This window comes from Passer montanus, unplaced genomic scaffold, assembly GCF_014805655.1.
Source record: "Passer montanus isolate IOZ18808 unplaced genomic scaffold, ASM1480565v1 scaffold1, whole genome shotgun sequence".
NCBI lineage: Eukaryota > Metazoa > Chordata > Aves > Passeriformes > Passeridae > Passer > Passer montanus.
Genome location: NW_024356504.1, coordinates 21,583,233 through 21,599,664, shown reverse-complemented (window position 1 = coordinate 21,599,664; position 16,432 = coordinate 21,583,233). Strand labels below are relative to the sequence as shown.

At 37.7% G+C, this 16,432-nt stretch overlaps 1 protein-coding gene across 2 annotated transcripts in view; it reads left to right on the top strand.

The window, feature by feature from the left end:
• The window catches only part of NCKAP5 (NCK associated protein 5), a 354,162-nt gene that overhangs the window by 229,497 nt on the left and 108,233 nt on the right, over positions 1-16,432 (top strand). For both annotated transcript variants that reach the window (XM_039700287.1, XM_039700277.1), the window contains exon 8: positions 8,142-8,291. In XM_039700287.1, coding sequence (XP_039556221.1) covers positions 8,142-8,291 — 150 coding nt within the window. The remainder of the gene's footprint in view (positions 1-8,141; positions 8,292-16,432) is intronic.

The following is a 16,432-nucleotide window of genomic DNA, read 5'->3' as shown; positions in this document are numbered from 1 at the left end:
ATCTAAAAGTTTGCTTATTTTCTAAGGCAAAAAAGGGTGATTCTGCTGAATTCACAATCATTTTGTCTTTGAAAATTATTTTAACAAAAGAACTCACTTAGCAGTACACCAGTAATTTTATTTTGGAAAGAAAGTGTTCTTCTGATCAGGGAAATTTAAAATAGTTAATCTGAATTCCAATAATGTGTTTGAAAAGTTGAAATTTTGATCTAATCTGGGATGATTGTTCCTACATCCTATTTTTGCATGAAGATGAATTCTGATTTTCTTTCATAAGTTTTCCTTACATGGCTGGGAGACGTGAAACTGTTCCCTGGCACTTAGAAAAAAATTACCTGGTAATGGAATAATGTAGCAGATTTTTTTCTTTCTAATCCCACAGGTAACTTCTTAGGTCAGCTTCTGCAATTGTGCTTATGGTGAGAACTAGTCAGTTAATACACTGGTCTCGTTCCAAAGTACTGTGGAAGGAAAATTGGCTTATTTCTAGCAACTAAAATCCAGAGGATTTTTTTTTTGCCTGAATTACTGTTACATAAAATTTACTGAATTTGAATTTCAGAATAGTTTGTCTTATTTATACTCCAGTCAAAGGAAGGTATTTTAACACTGTAGCTTTAGTCAAGTGCAGTTACTGTAATACCTACAAACTCCTTCACAAAAGTTTAAATGCTACATACAGGTTTCCTGGAAGGAAAGATTATTACTTTAAGTATGGTACTATAACGAACCAATTTCTAAGAGAATATCTGCATGAAAAATCACACTGAATCTTATTTATTCTCCTATTACCTTATATATATGAAGAAGGAACAGCTTCTTAGAAAGGTTCTTTTTTTTCCTGCTGGTAACTTTGCTAATCAGTGTGACTGAAGGCTTTCATTTTGGAAGGAACCAGGGGCACAGGAGCTGCTGGGCACTGCCCTGCCACTGCTGAGCCTGAAAGTGCCCTGGCAGAAGGGTCAGTCCTGGTTCCTGCTCTGGCAGTGCCAGAGGCTGCTGTTGGTCAGGGGAATATCCATTCACTAGGGAAGGAGCTGCCACTGGGACCTGGGGATGAGGAATTCCAATTCCATCTCCTCCTGCTGATCTGCGGGGCACACTCCATCCTCAAGTGCACTCTGAAGGTTTTCTGCTCTTACCTCCTTTCCCATCTGAACTTTTTCAAAAGAAATATGTTTTTGATGCGTGGAGCAGCCAATAAAAGCATCATTGGGAAATTTATTAATGCTGCTGCAGAGCTGTTCAGCAGGGATGATGGCTTGTACTGGTGGGGAGTATTCTGAGTGGAGAATAATGTGGAGAACATTTAGATTGATACACGGGTGGAGGGAGGCACATATCAGAAGCATAAAGTATGAACTTGCTCTCTTATCCATCACGAGTGTTTAATCTAGGGAACGCTGCTGCTCGCTCTGCTTACTTTGTAAGTGAAATCCAGAGATGAAAAAGAAGAATCTAATATGTTTTTCTGACAAGGGTAATGCTAAATCATGAACAATTTGGGATGTTTCTGTAAACTTTTGTGATATGTTGCATTCCTTTGTTTTCCTTCAGTTTTGGTCAGCTTGTTCTGAACAAAAGCTGTTAGCTAAACAAAAATATATTATTATTATGCTTACTGATGTGCTGTCTAAAGCAAAGCTGTATTTTAGTCTCTCCTTCCACTGGGAGAAAAAAAAACAAGAGAAAACAGCTGAATACATAGATAAAAGCAAGGATGGTAAAGCAGAAGTCATATTTGTAGCCTTATACTCAAAGAAAATTTAATTGCATATAATTTTAGTTGCATGAAATTTTTTTTTAAATATTGTAACTTGTTTTCTCAGTTATGGTTTGGTTTGTGGTTTTTTTCAGACCTGGGTTATTGTGTTTAATTGGATTCCCATTAGGAAATAAAGAAGTTTGGGGTTTTTTTTTAAGTTGCATATGGAAAAAATGTATTCAGATCACAGAGATATCTCTGGTTACTCCTGTACTGAGAGTCCTGCAGGAGACACATACTTCACATTAGACTTAAAATGTGTGCATTTTGCACACCTCAGGTTTTGCTAAATGAAATCAGTTATAAAGCATATCAGAAGATACTGTGAATTTTCAAATAGTATATTTAGGAAATAGAGGTCATGGTGGGGAAGAAAGAGGAGCAAGGTGACACTGGAAGACAAATTTAAACTTGTTGGAATGTTAAGTCTGTAGTGCTTGGAGCAATTTCTGCCTTTTTTCAGCTTGTGCAGTCAGACTGAGCTATTTGTGCATAGCTTGAGGCTGCTTTTTTAATGAAAGTACAAATAAACCCTCATCTACAGCTTTTATCTTCATCAACAGTCTAGAAATTCTTATTTTATAGTGCTCACAGTGAATAGTGTTGAGCACTAGGAGGTCTGCACTGGAAACAGTGCTGAAAACACATAATCTGAGAATGCATCAAGACTATAGAATGGTCTTGCAAGGAAAAGGGTTCACAAATTATAAATACACTGCTGTGGTTTGACTGCAGCTGGCAAGCAAGCCCCACACTTTTCTTGTCCAGAAGGATGTGAAGAAGAAAATCAGGAGAGTAAAAGAGACAGCTTATATATCTGCATGAAAAATCACGCTGAATATTATTCTTCTATTACCTTATCTAGATATAAGAAGATGGAACAGCTTCTCAGAAAGGTTCTTTTTTCCTGCTGGTAACTTTGCTAATCAATGTAACTAAAGCTTTTCATTTTGAGAAGGAACCAGGAGCACAGGAGCACCTGGACACTGCCCTGCCCCTGCTTATGGGTTGAGAAAATGATAGTTTAGTAATTGAAATCTTATAACAAAACAACAACAAATTGTAATGGAAAGGAAAATAACAAAGAGAAATAAACCCCTAGAAAGAGAAGTGATGCAAATGTAAACAACTGCTCACTCCCCACTGCCTGATGTCCAGCAGTCCCTGAGCAGTGGACCCCTGCCTCTGTACTGCTGAGCAGGATGCCATATGCTCTGGGACATCCCTTGGGTCACTTGGGGCCAGCTGTCCCTGCTGTGTCCCCTCCCTGCTCCCTTGCTGCTGCAGTGAGGAGCAGAAAAACCCTTGGGTCCATGTAGGCACTGCTCAGCAGTAATGAAATACCTTGGTGTTGTCACCACTGTTTGCAGCACAAATCCAAGCCACACAGCAGCTACTGAGAGAAAAAAGAGCTGTACCCCAGCCAAAAGCAGTGCAGACACAAGCAATTCTGTGTGTGGATTGTAAATTGCAGTTTGGAGGGAGATCTGCCTTGATTGTAGAAAGAGTGTTAGAGTGTAATGTAGTGTGCTCAGATCACCACATTCAGTCACTGAAATCTAAGATAACTGTTCAGTAATATCTTATTTAGAAGGTCTTGTGGAAGCTCTGGGACACCACAGAAAGCACTAAAGTGTTTTGAGGTGTTTTCAGCATAGTTTGGGTTCCACATAGACTGGATTCTTGCGTGCCTGTTGCCACTGCCTCTCTATAAGAACAACTAATAGCTACATTGTGAATATTTTTGATTTTTTTTCCTCAGTTAAGTGGTTATGAGCAATCATAGGCACTGTTTAATTATATATCCTACATATATTTTATTCTTGGTCGATTAATGTGTGATTAAAATGTGGTTTTGGAAAATTGCAGGCATGACTCTCAGAAGAATTTGAATTTGCTACTATTGTAAAGCCTTTGTCTAATAAATTTCAGAGCTGAAGAATTAAAAGGAATTCAGAAAAGAGGATCCCACTCAGGCATCACAATCTGACACCCAAAACTGAAATAGAGATCTTTTGTATCTGAGGGATCCTTACCGCATTGCATCTGAAAAACTTCACTTCTCTGAAGGACCTGTGCTTATCACAGGAAAATGATCTTTAGCTTCTACAAGCAAAGATGTAATTTCTAATTATTACTTATTACTTTGCAGACAAGCAATTCATGTCATTAACCACTTACTGGGAAAATCAGCCTTTCAAAGATGTTGATCTTTTTAATTCTTGTTTGGTTCAATTAGATTTTTGTCATGTGCTTGTGAAAGAGTGTTTGTTTATAATCAGTGCTCTAGATCCCAGATCCAATTATATCAATATCAGGTTTTGCTATCTTGTATTATTATAGCCACTTGTCCAGTGCCTAATCATAGTTTTCACTGTAAAAAAAAAAAAATCTATAATAATCAATCCAGCTAATTATTTTTTTTTCTTTGCATCTTCTGAAATTTACTCTTCTTGGTTTGAAATTTTATAGTTGAAAATTGAAATATTTTTAAGTGAGCTCTCTTTTTTTTTCCTTCTCCTTTTCCATGTGTGTATGGGTGTAGTGTTATTCCTAGAAAGCATCTTAGAAAGAAGAAAGGGCTGATGGTACTACCAATAAAACTTGAAAAGTAACATAATTTCTGAAATAATAGTTAAGAAATAGCTGGCTAAGTATCCCTTTGACACTTCTCTCTTCCTAGAAAAGGTGACAGTTCTCAGAGGAAAGACATCCCAATGACTAATTGTCAGGTTAGCAGCCTTTTGCCTTTCTTGGGATGAAGAAAGAGGTAATTTCTGAAATAGGCAATTTGTTCTCTTATCTTCTGAAAGCTTCTCTATGATCTTTTCTATCACTGTAGTTACTCCCTGTTTATCAACAGTGAAAACACTTTCTTGTTCAATATTCTGAAAGGTAGATGGAAGAGAGAAGAGAGAAAATTGGCTTTACATTCCACAGATTCCTGTAAATTATCATTTGCAATTTCAGGTGGATTTCCTGCTGTCTTAATTTATTGTTCTTACTTTATTTATTAGTGGAAAGAGGGAATATTATCCTGCTCTTTCCTAGTTGAGCTAACTGAAATCCAGCTTTCTGATAAGTCTCAGTCAGGCCACTGCATTGTACAGCTCAATAGATCAGTGTCTTTAGTGATTTATATCTTTCCATTGATCCTGGGATCTTCCCATTCCTGGGCTGCAGGGACTGTTTCCATCCCTTGTTTTCTATTGGCCATGGGGTCCTTGGTGTTCCATCAAAGGGCTCATCCCCACTGGACTGCTTCTTTGATTTATGGAGCAAACTGAATACTTAGAAATAATGGTCAGGGCAGGATGTCATTTATGATTTGCAAAATGCTGTTGGTTTCAGAAGAGCAATGACAGTTTAGACCAGCCTGAGAAGCTTACACAATGTGGGACTCCATTGTAAGTTTCTCATTAATTTCTGTAGGAATGGGTCTACAGTGGGTAGCATAATCCTAGTTTCAGTAAGAGTTGAATTTTTAATATTTTTATTTTGTCTTTGTTGACACAGAGCATTAGAGAAGTAGATGAGCCTTTACTGCAGAATTCTCATCAGGCTGCTGTGTTTGCATCCTCTCATGGTACAAACATGTATCTTAAACTCGTTGGTCTGGGAGACACAGAGTGGAGTTACTGCTTTTTTCTTTCCTCTATTTTTTTTTAAGCTGTTTTATTTGCAGAACACCATTTCCAATTGTTACCTTTTCCCAGAAATTAAACTGATCAGCAGGACAGCACTTCTTCTGCCTTTGCTGGACTTTGCACCTGGGGAGGATTTTGTTATTCAGTTTGAACACAGGCTGCCTGTGACTGTGCAATATGCGAGGCATGAGCAGAGACTGCTCAGGAGTGGCAAAAGATGCTCTTTATTTGAGATAACACAAGAAGTGTAGGATTTTGGAGAAAAAAGGAGTAAGCTGCTTTAGCCATTGTTTGCTGCCTTCAGCATGCTCACTCCAGAGCCCTCTGTAGGATTTGTCCAACATCCCCCAGGAGATGCACATTTCCTCTGGCGCATCTCCGCCCCTTCCTCCTCCCCAGCACTCAGCTGCCTTTGATATTAACACATTTTGCACACTCAAGAGGTTTCTGTCATTCCAAAAGCCTTTGTCACCCTCTCTCTTTAGGGATTTCAGTTTCAGCACAAAGGGTGCTTTGCAAATCCCTATTTGCTTTCTGGAGCATGGGTTTTCCACTCTGCCCTCACTGGACATCACCCAGGTGGAACTGGTGAACGTGATGGGGCAGTGCCCTCAGCCCATGGCATGTCTAAGCACAGTTTCTAAGGTTAGAAGCTTTTCCTCTGTTCTGCACCTTTTCCATGGCTGAAATGCTGGAACTCATTTATTGTTGCTCAGTAGTGAACTGCTTCTGGAGCTATGTGAGCTGTACTTCAACACTCAGGCAGGGGTAACAGCAGCGAGTGTCATGAGGTATTCAAATGCACATCAGAGTGAAATAGGATGTGTGTTCTGATTATGCCACTGGTGTGCAAAGTTAATCTAATTTTGTAATTAGAAGATGAACAGGTTACTTTGTCGTGTGGCTGGGATTTACTCTGTGAGAAGCTGCATTAGTCCACTTTCTGTAATGAAATGTCATAACCTGTGCTTTCTTCTACTCGTCCTTTGAAATTGCTGCCCTGAGTTTGTGCAGGAAAGGTGACCCTGTGCATATGTTTATGTTTTCTTCTATTGTTAGCCACATCCAATTCATGGCACATCCCCTCCTAAAAATAATAGTTTGTATTTGAATTGCATCAGAGATATACCTTTGTCATTTCTCTCCCCTGAGTTCATTGAAGTGTTTTATCTCAATGCACTCCTTAGGGCAACTTGAAGCAAAAATGGTTTAGTGGCTCTTTTGCAGGTACTTGATTGTTGCATCAATGAGTAGCAAGAACAAAAAAAACAAAGCCCAAGTACTATATTTATGTTTCCTTTATGATCAGGGTAGCAGTAATGCTGGAAGCCTGATGGAATGTCTCTTTGACATCCGTATTTTGGGGCTCAGAATGAGATATTTACCTCATGGTTTGTGTAAGGGTGTTTAGTAATTAAGCCCATATCATATAAAACTAATTATTGATTAAAGTTTTAACATAGTAATAGTCAATTTCTAAGCTAGTTAATATTTTAAAAAGACATGGTTGTGAATGTGATCCAGACTGCTGATTTTTAATTCAGTTACCTGTGGGGTTTAGTTAAGGGTATGCCTTGCTATTAACTCTCAAACAGTAGTATTTGCACATTATTCAAGTAGAATCAGTTCTTCATGGAGATGCACACTTTTATGCTTAGCGTGCATGTTGTGTAGTAGTTATGGGCAAAGCATCTCAGTTCTGGGATAACTGAAAGATCATGAATGTCTGAGCTTTTGTACATAATTATCAGAAAGGCCCATGAAGAAGACTAGATGCTCATTGAAGGAATTCTCTAGATTTGTTTTGACACCCAGTATTTAATGTTGATTTACTTCACCTTTTCCATTCTCAAGCTGCTTGTGAGTTGTCAGACTGCATCTGCTCATGCAGGTAGAGAAGGTGGCTTGAAAGATAGAGCCAGTCCCTCCTGTGTTGTGCTCTGATGATGGGTCACTCTCAACATCTGTACAGCTCTCTTTTTTTCCCCCTATGCTGCCTTGTCATTTTGGGCAATGTTTTACATTGCCTGCTTGTAGTCTTGGTGTTTTCTTTCTCTGCCTCACTCTCTCTGTGGACAGATAAGTATTGGAGTTAGCAGGATTCAGTGTTCAATCCTATGATTTCTACAGAGCTCTGGTAAAACTCAGCAGCCACTCAGCAACTGCAGCTGGTAACAACTCAGGCTGACTGCCTGGAAATACACTGGGGCACTTCTGAAAGTTTTGTTGTCAGTTCCATTCTCTCCAGTTATATGCTAGAGAAGATCTTAAATCAGTATTCATCTCGTAGCAGCTTGATTCTCAGGCCATTATTTAATAATTCAAACATTAGCTGTAAATGAAGAAAGGTGAAAGACATTAGGTGTGAACATATGTTAGCTTTTCCTCAATAAGCTGCTTTATCTCAGCAAAAAGCTGCCACTGAAAGCTGGTAAGTTCGATGTTCCTAGCAACTTTTAAAGAAGAAAATGGAAGTTATTAAAGAAATGACAGTTCAGAGTTGTAAAAATCTGAAGTAGAAGTAGCAGTTAAGTTGTGCATACACTTGCAGAACTGGCATAGCATGTGTCACAAAGCCTTCATGGCTCCACTTATTTAGTACTTTAATCATGTCACTCGCAACTTCCTCTGCCTTTTTTTCATTCATATACAAGGGAGAACTGGAGATATTTGCATAGCTGACTTCATTTGCACCTGTGAGTAATGACATTTTTAAAAAATCATTGCAGGAAAAGCTGTCAGAAGACAGTAGGAGATGTAAAGAAGGCACGGAAAAAATTCGCACACAGGCAGATGAAGATCCAAGAAGTGAAAGCAGCAGCACTGAGGAGGAAAAGGAAAAAACAAAATTGCTCTTGGAGCGTTTGAAAGCTCTGGAGGTAAGAAGCACAAGAGTTTCACACATAAAAGACCACCCTTCCCCCGGCCTCATTCATTTATTGGCACTGAATCACCCTGTAGTATTAATCTAATCTTTCACAGTTCACCTGATTTCATGTTATGTGGTATTTTTTTCACAATTCATTTACCAAGGGTGAACAAGAAGCTTAGAACCACTAAAAGGATCCTTCTCTAATGCTGAGCATCACATATCTTTAAAAGGAATTTAATACATTATTTTAATTCCTTTGAGACCATTTAATAAGAAAAATTGCTTTTACTCGTTTTGTTTCAATTATTAATATTGCAAGACTAATATAGGTGGTTTAACAACTGTCATAAAACTAGTTTTGCTCCAGTGTAGTTTATTGCTCAATTTTTAATTGCTGGACTGCTTGCTTGGGAGAGCTCAGGCCTTTTTACTGCCAGGCTGTGGAAAATCTATTTCCTTGTAGACTTCATGGAGAACTGCACACTCTACATTTTCAGTACATTTCTGGAAAATTAGGATCTGCAAAATAGTGCACTTTGTGGTAGCTTTTAACTAGAGGAGAAGTTTCAAAGTTTTCTAAGGCAACCACAGACAAGGTGTATATTATGGTTAAAACTTTAACCACAACATACATGAACTTATTTTGTGTTCTTTGATAGAAGCATGGGCTTCAATGTCTATGAAAAAATGAGACTGCATATTTTAATCTCGTTTTTAACTGCTACAAGGTGCATTTTTCACCTTTCTAGTGTTTCCTCCCTTCTATTCAAGCATCTATGTAGCATTACAGGTATGGGTAACTGAATGCCTTAGAATGATCTGAGTGACATTTTGCCTGTGTAAGGTGTTGGTAGACAATACATTTATCACCGGCCCTATACATTTCTGTTTAAGTGTGAAGTGATAATTTTTGGGTTGAGTTGTGCTCTGATAGATTAAGATTCTTGGATTTTGTTCTCGAGAACTTTGTTAAAAGTAAAATATGAACAGTTACAACCAGTCCTGTTTGGATCTAAATACAGGATCTGAAATCTCAAAGGTGTGGGCAGTTTCTTTAATTTTAACAGGCTTAGACTGTTTGTAAAATAAACACAGATAATATTAAATAACTCTAATTTTGCCCAGGGGATAAAACCCACATGTTACTAAGTGTTTAAGACAAAAAAACTCTAAAGAAATGTGCAATTTAATATAGTCTTGCTTTATCTGTTGATGGAGAATGACTGTAGGTTCCTTGTGGTCTTTTATTTCCGAAATATGCATGATTTCAGTTTGCTTTGCCTCATTCTCAACCAGTCTGCAGACATTTGCAGTTCTTTATGTCCTCACTTGGTAGGGAGGTGTTCAATAATGTCACAGCCTTTATCAGTTGTGGCAGATTGCCCAGATTTAAAGTGTAGCACTGAGGACAGGCAGGATCTGGTTCAGGAAGGGCAGTGGAGACCTCTCCTCACTGGTGCCAGTGTTGTGCAGTGCCTTGCTCAAACCCATGTGTCAGAGAATGCCAGTTCTTCAGGGATTAATCTACACAAGGAATGTAAGGAGCTATCAAAGGAGAAAGATGAGCTCCAGGGCCAACATTAATTGTGATCCAATAGGATCAAAACAAAGTGTTGTTGACTGTGTGTTGTTTAACATTATATATTTTTGCTGTATTTTTCTCTTGAAGAATATAAATTGTAGTGTCAAAGACTGTAGGGTTTATTAATTAAGAGACTTTTAAAAAAGTTATATGCAATTAGCTGTTCTAATTCTTTACTATTTTCAGACTAATTATTCTAAATATTTTATTAGTCTATCTAGAAAGGAACAAAAAATTACTGTTTGTTAGTTTTTTGTGCTGTGGGTGTCAGGATCTTTAATCTTACTTTACATTATTAGATGTTACTGAATTAATGAAATCAGAAGGGCTAATAAAGTGCTTACTAGAATTGGTTATCCATCTGTCCTCTAGAATCTGAACACTGCCTATAAACATAAGCTGTTAAAAGTAATAGTCAGAGAGTGTCACCTAATCCATTAATGCCTATTAATACAATTTCATTAATATCATCACTGGTAAGAAAACTTTTGATATCTCTTCCTATTAGTTTGTTCCTCAACTGTAGCATGTGACAAGCTGGTCTTTTAGGGCATTGTAGAATTATTTCATCCTCTTCTTCCTCAGCTGTGTTCACCAGCCTGTTCCTTGGCACATATATTAGAAATTTGCATTTATATACATGTATGTAAATGTATTTGACACTGCACATCTAAGGAAAAGCCTGCACAAGTGGTGTGGCATTTTTATTTTATAGAAGTTTAGATCCAGCAGGTATTTTTTATTCTGGTTAATACCTTCTCTTGGCTGCTCACACAAAAAGTTGGGTAAATCTGAGCTAATTTTGCAGTGAATGAAGTACTAAAAGAGAAATGTTATCTACCAGCTCAGGGGTCTATAGAAGTTTAGATCCAGCAGGTATTTTTTGTTCTGGTTAATACTTTTTCTTGGCTGATCACAAAAAAAATTGTGTAAATCTGAGCTAATTTTGCAGTGAATCAAGTACCAACAGAGAAATGTTATCCCCAGCTCAGGGATAAATGGGTAGCTCCTCCAGATACATGTACCATATAACAGATTATTTAGTTTATTTTGTTTGGAGTGTATGTATGGGAAAGTGATTCCTGTTCTACACAAAGAGTAAATTGTTTCTGCCCTTCCTGGGCTACTGACATCGTAGATGTGAGGTACATGGTGGTTTCTGTGGATGGGAAAAAGCCTGTAGTCATCCTGGTCAGCTGGATGTGGAGCAGGAAACTGAAGAATAAGGAAAGGGGCAAGGTTTCATTTTCACAGAAAACTTCCTTTAAGTGCCTTCCATATCATGGGAGTTGTATTTAAAATGTCTTCTTTTTTTTGCTGTCAATTGTATTGCCAAATAAATTTCAGTAATATCTTTTATGTTTTTTTAACTGCTGTTTATCCTAGAAATTTTCTCACTGAACAGTACAAATCAGTATAATAAAGTATCTCTGTAGTCAGCCCAAGTGAAAGGTATCATATACTTTGATAAGAGATACCTACACATATTCTCCCATTGCTCCTTTTGCCTGTAATTTTTTTTTGCATCCTTTATCATTTACAGCAAATTCTATTTCCAGTTTACTGACTGATAAATACCATACGTTTCTAATCAAATGGAACAGATGACAAATAAAAAATGGTTCACACCATCTTGTGTCCCATTTTACATAGTTGAAATTAATTGTGATTTCCTGGATATCAAAATTCCTTTATGCCTTCAGCATTTTTAGTTGGCTGCTCTTGAAATGCCATTTAATTTACTTCAGTAGTTATGATCAAATGCCTTCTAGCTCTTACAAAGAAAAAACCCCATTCTCTGATATCTTCTCTGTGTATCTGGAGTGCTGCAAAAAATGAAATATTAATGAAATATGGTGAATAACATATGAACTCCGTGATGAAATTTCCTTTTTTTAATTCTGCTTCTATCACCAGAAGAATTTCATTTTTTTTTAATTGTAGGCAGAAATATACAAGAAGTATAATTTATTCTGGACATGCATCAACCCCCATACAGCAATTCCAGATTTTTTCACCATTTTCACAATTACAGTAAAACAATAATATTATATTTCCAAAGTCACATAGATACAAGTTAGAGATTTTTCACAAAGCCTTAATTTGCTCTCCTGGGTATGTTAGGTGTTATATGGATTTTCATTTCAAGATTGTCTACTGTTTCTTTTTCCAGCAAGAGCAATTTATACATTTACAGTCCACAGAGGGAAGCTTTAAGAATATTCTGTATTAGACAAACAGTGTCTGTAAAGGCCTTAGGAGTGTCCCAAAGCTTTGTTATCCACTATGGAGCTATGGATTCTCTGCCCCAGTTTAGCCTCAAATGACTGAAATGCAAGCACCAAGCACCTGCATAATTGCAAGTGATTTAAACTGATATACAGCATTAATGTCAGGCTTAATCTAAACATGTCTGTAAAAGCTATAGTTACTTTGATTTTAAAAATTTAATCAGTGATAAATACTGTGTCAGCTTTGAAGGCTTATTAAAGTCTGTCATTTGCACAGACATTTATGCAGGGAGGGTAATTCAGTATGAATTAACTGTGTCTGACTCTGTGAAATGTTCCAGCTCTTTTGGATGTCCTTCTTTGCAATTGCAGTAGTGCAACTTGCTTAGAAGGGATTTGCTTTTGGCTGCTCATGAAGTGACTGGGACAGAGCACAGCTGACACCTTGTTAAAACCACAGTATTTGCATTCAAAATTAAATAAACATGGGCAACAAGGAGTAGGTTCCCCTGGTTTGTGAAGTGTCTGCTTCCCCATCTGTAATGTGCACGAGTTCTTTTGGCCTCAAAAACACTGATTGAGGGCTGCTCCCAGCCTTGCATTTTTCAGCAAACCACTGGGTAGCATTAGATAGTAACCTTGGAGTTACTGAATGAAAAGCCCAATTCATGTGTGAAAATCTCATTGCTCGTGGGTGAGTGAGACTCAGTGGAAGTTTCAGTAAACCAAGCTGCAGTAGAAGCGGGAGCTGCTGGGGTAGAATCATGAAACCACTCTGATTTTAATTAAAAAATTTTGCCCTCTTACCCTTTGCAGTTCATCACAGAAAGATGTGTTTTGTTTTAATAAATTGAACTTTGGGAGAAAACTCACTCAGGATAATAAGCAAAGTGTTCAAATATATTAGAGGAGTAATTTCCCTTTTATCATCACCATTAAACAAATGAGGAAGTATGTCAAGTATATCTGATATTATGTTTTTACTACTCTGCAGAGGAAGAAAGACATTATAGCAATGAACTATGAACTATAAAATAGAAATATGAGAACGGTACATAATTCCTCTGGGTGGATTGAAAGGCTAACTTTGAATGGGATGCTGCTCATTATTTTATTTTGCTCATTATTTTCTCTTCTTTATTTTTATTTAAATGATTTTCCATGTTCTGCAAGGTAAAATGGTAAGAAAACTAATAATTATTTTCTTTTCTATGGAAAGAAACCACACCATATGCAGAGGCGAAGAGCCTGAGTTTCTGAAAATATCTGTGAGGAAAGACTTCTTGTTTATTGAAAGTCAGCTGATTCACTGGGGTATAGGAAATATGAATCACTTGACTTAGATGCATAGACAAATCTTGATACTTTGAAATATTTTGTAGCAGCATTCTAAAAATTCTGTAGCAACCAGTCTGGCTCCAGCCAATGTGTTTGATCTGATTCAGCCAGAAGCCTCTTAGCCCAGTGCCTTGGCCATCCACACAACCAGATCCATTATGTTGATTTGTCACCAAAGACCAACCTACTTAATTCTAATTATTGGATGATTTTACTTTTAAATCTTTTCAGTAGGAGACTTTTATAATTTGTTTTCTGAACTGTGCCTAAGAACTCTTTTGTTTTTTATAGCAAGGGATCTGACAATGAGGCAGGGAAAGTCTTGTTTCCCACCTTACACAGTGGCTGATAATGAATCAGCAGATAATTGCATCACTGGTTTCAAAACCAGCCCAGTTTATTCCAGCTCTTTCCAGATAACAGTATTGGCAAACTGTTTCAGCTTTCCAATAATTGAGTAAATTTTAAATTAAAACCAAAAAAGTACTATCAAGCTGAATGTTGATGCTTGAGCTCACCCGCTGTAGTGGCTCAGCTGGTCTTTGGGAAGCAAATCTCATGGCTGCTACCTGTTTCTCCTTGCCTTTGTGCCCTGGGGTGCTTCCCTCCTTCTGTCTGCCCTCTCCTGCTCTGGCTGAAGTCCTCAAAAGCTCGTCCTTCCCAGCTGTTTGTGCCCCTCCTGCCAGCTCACATCTTGCACCGTGGCTTTTCCAGCCATCCCACGAGGGTGTGAGGCTCCATAGTTGGCACAGAGTTATCTGTTGGGATGTTACTGGAAATAAATTCTGTTACTGGAAATAAATTCTCATATGGATGAGGACTAATAGAAACCTCTCTTGGGCAGACAGTTCAATTCAGTCAGAATGTGCTGAGTATTTAAGAGAAGAGGATGTATTTCCTGCAGACGTGTAAAATATTTATCTTTCTATTTTTCTCTCTCCTTTTATTTTTTTTCCCCTAAGCCAGTTGAAATTCATGGCAATTTCTCTTTTGGCATAGAAAAATCAAGATGATCTAGTAGGGATATGAATTTACAACAGGGGTGTTGAAAATAGCTCAGCCCACTGGATGTAAGAAGAGCTGCTCAGATTTTCTCTGTCACTGCTGTAACCATTTCCTGCCATCATTAGAGACAGATTTCTGATCCACTGTTCACCAAACAGTTCCATCTCCTGAAATGGGAGAGTGCCTTGATAAAAATTACTGTACATTAAGTAATTTTCTCCATGCTTATCTGCATTTTTCTTACTATTCTGTTCAACAAAAGCTTAAAATACTTTTCTAAAATCAACTGTGGTGCCTCCTGAGAATTTTAGTCTGAGTTACAAACAGTATTGTTTTCTTTTCTGATTGAGTCTAAGGGAAAATAAAAGAATATGGAATTGCATCTCCTATGACACACCATGGCAGTGGTTCAGAAGTTGAATGTTTTGGGCCACAACATGCAGAACTTTTGAGGGTTTAGCACGTGTTGAAAAGGTAAAAGCTTCCAGATCAGCTCTGTTTTGTACTCTGACATACCCACAAAGCACTAATATTTTGAAACAAGCTAATTCAACCAAGTGCTCAACAGAGTATGTGTCAGCTCTTATTCCTGTTCTGCCGTGTCTTAGACCAGCATTTAATTGTTTTAAGCTTGTCATTGTGTCATACCTCATCAACTACTTGTAAATTTTGCTGCGTGTCAGAATTTTTCTCCTTTAGCCTGCTCATGCAGTAAACAGGTTTTAATGAAAGTTACTTTCCAGATTCAGTGCTCATCACACACATCAGTGTATCCCAGTGAGGCACAAGGCACATAGCAAAGCAGTGAGGAACTTGAGCTGTTCCTAATTTCCTCCTTCTCAAGGCAGAATGATATAAAATGCTCTTTTCCAGGTCAGTGAATGCAACATCTTGCAGGGGGGAGAAAAATGCAATATATGCATATGTCTTATATGCAATTTTTGTACTTCACATTAATATTTTAGTCAGGGTGTTGTTTAGCATATCCTTTACTTCACCTACATGGTGATTTTTTCCCTCAGTTTTGGTGCATGTAGTTGTAAAAATTATAGGTATGCTATAGAATCCTCAAGACAATACATTGAGATCTGGAAATTTTATTGAAATAAATAAGATCACAGATAAGCATTTAATGTTCATTATACCACAGCCAAATCAAATGGCATATATTTTCTGTAAAAAGCGGGTAATAAATTAATTGTTTTCTAGGATTTTTCAAGTTCCAGTCTAATGGCTCTTTTCTTAAAGCTTTCTCTGTGGTACTCTGCTCTGGCTGACATACGAGCAGTCTTTAAATAGTTCAGAGTATTGAATATGGCCACAAGAATAATGATTTGGTGCCAGAAGGTCTGAGGAATAGGTGTAGTCAGTGAAGAAAAGGTAAGTCACAGAAGTCAAGGAAAATCATCTCGGTTTTATTAAACCTGTCAGATTTTCTCTATTGCAATGAATGTTAACTGTATTCTGCACACAGGCCTTGCTAGGTTGAAGTGAAGGAACCTGCTATTTCTGTCTGCCTTTTGTAATCTAATGATAGTTTTTCAGTACCCTTCTTTCCAAGTGTGGTGCCTTCTTGCAGATAATCAGCATTTACTGTAACTTACCTTTTTCAGCAATCAGGCGTGTGCTACAATTGAGAATCCACTCTCCCTGTGGAATGGAATGAGGTTTTCCAGCATTGTGTTACAGATCTAGGTGGCTGTGTTTATCCCCACACATCCATCATTTCAGAGTGAGACTCAGTAATTTTTTTAAACAGTTTCTCTCAGCTGTGCACTCTGGGCCTGGCTCTCCACAAACCCTTTCTGTGAGCCTGCTCATTACTCACAGTGGCACTCGTTTCAGAGGAAAGCTTCTATGTGACAGAGATTTTTAGAATCACGCCCTGTATTTTTAATTTACATACTAATGCAAGCAATTTGGCTGACAGTAATGACAGTTCTACAGTTCATAAACTAAATAAATAGTTGCAGTTCATTTCAAACTAACATT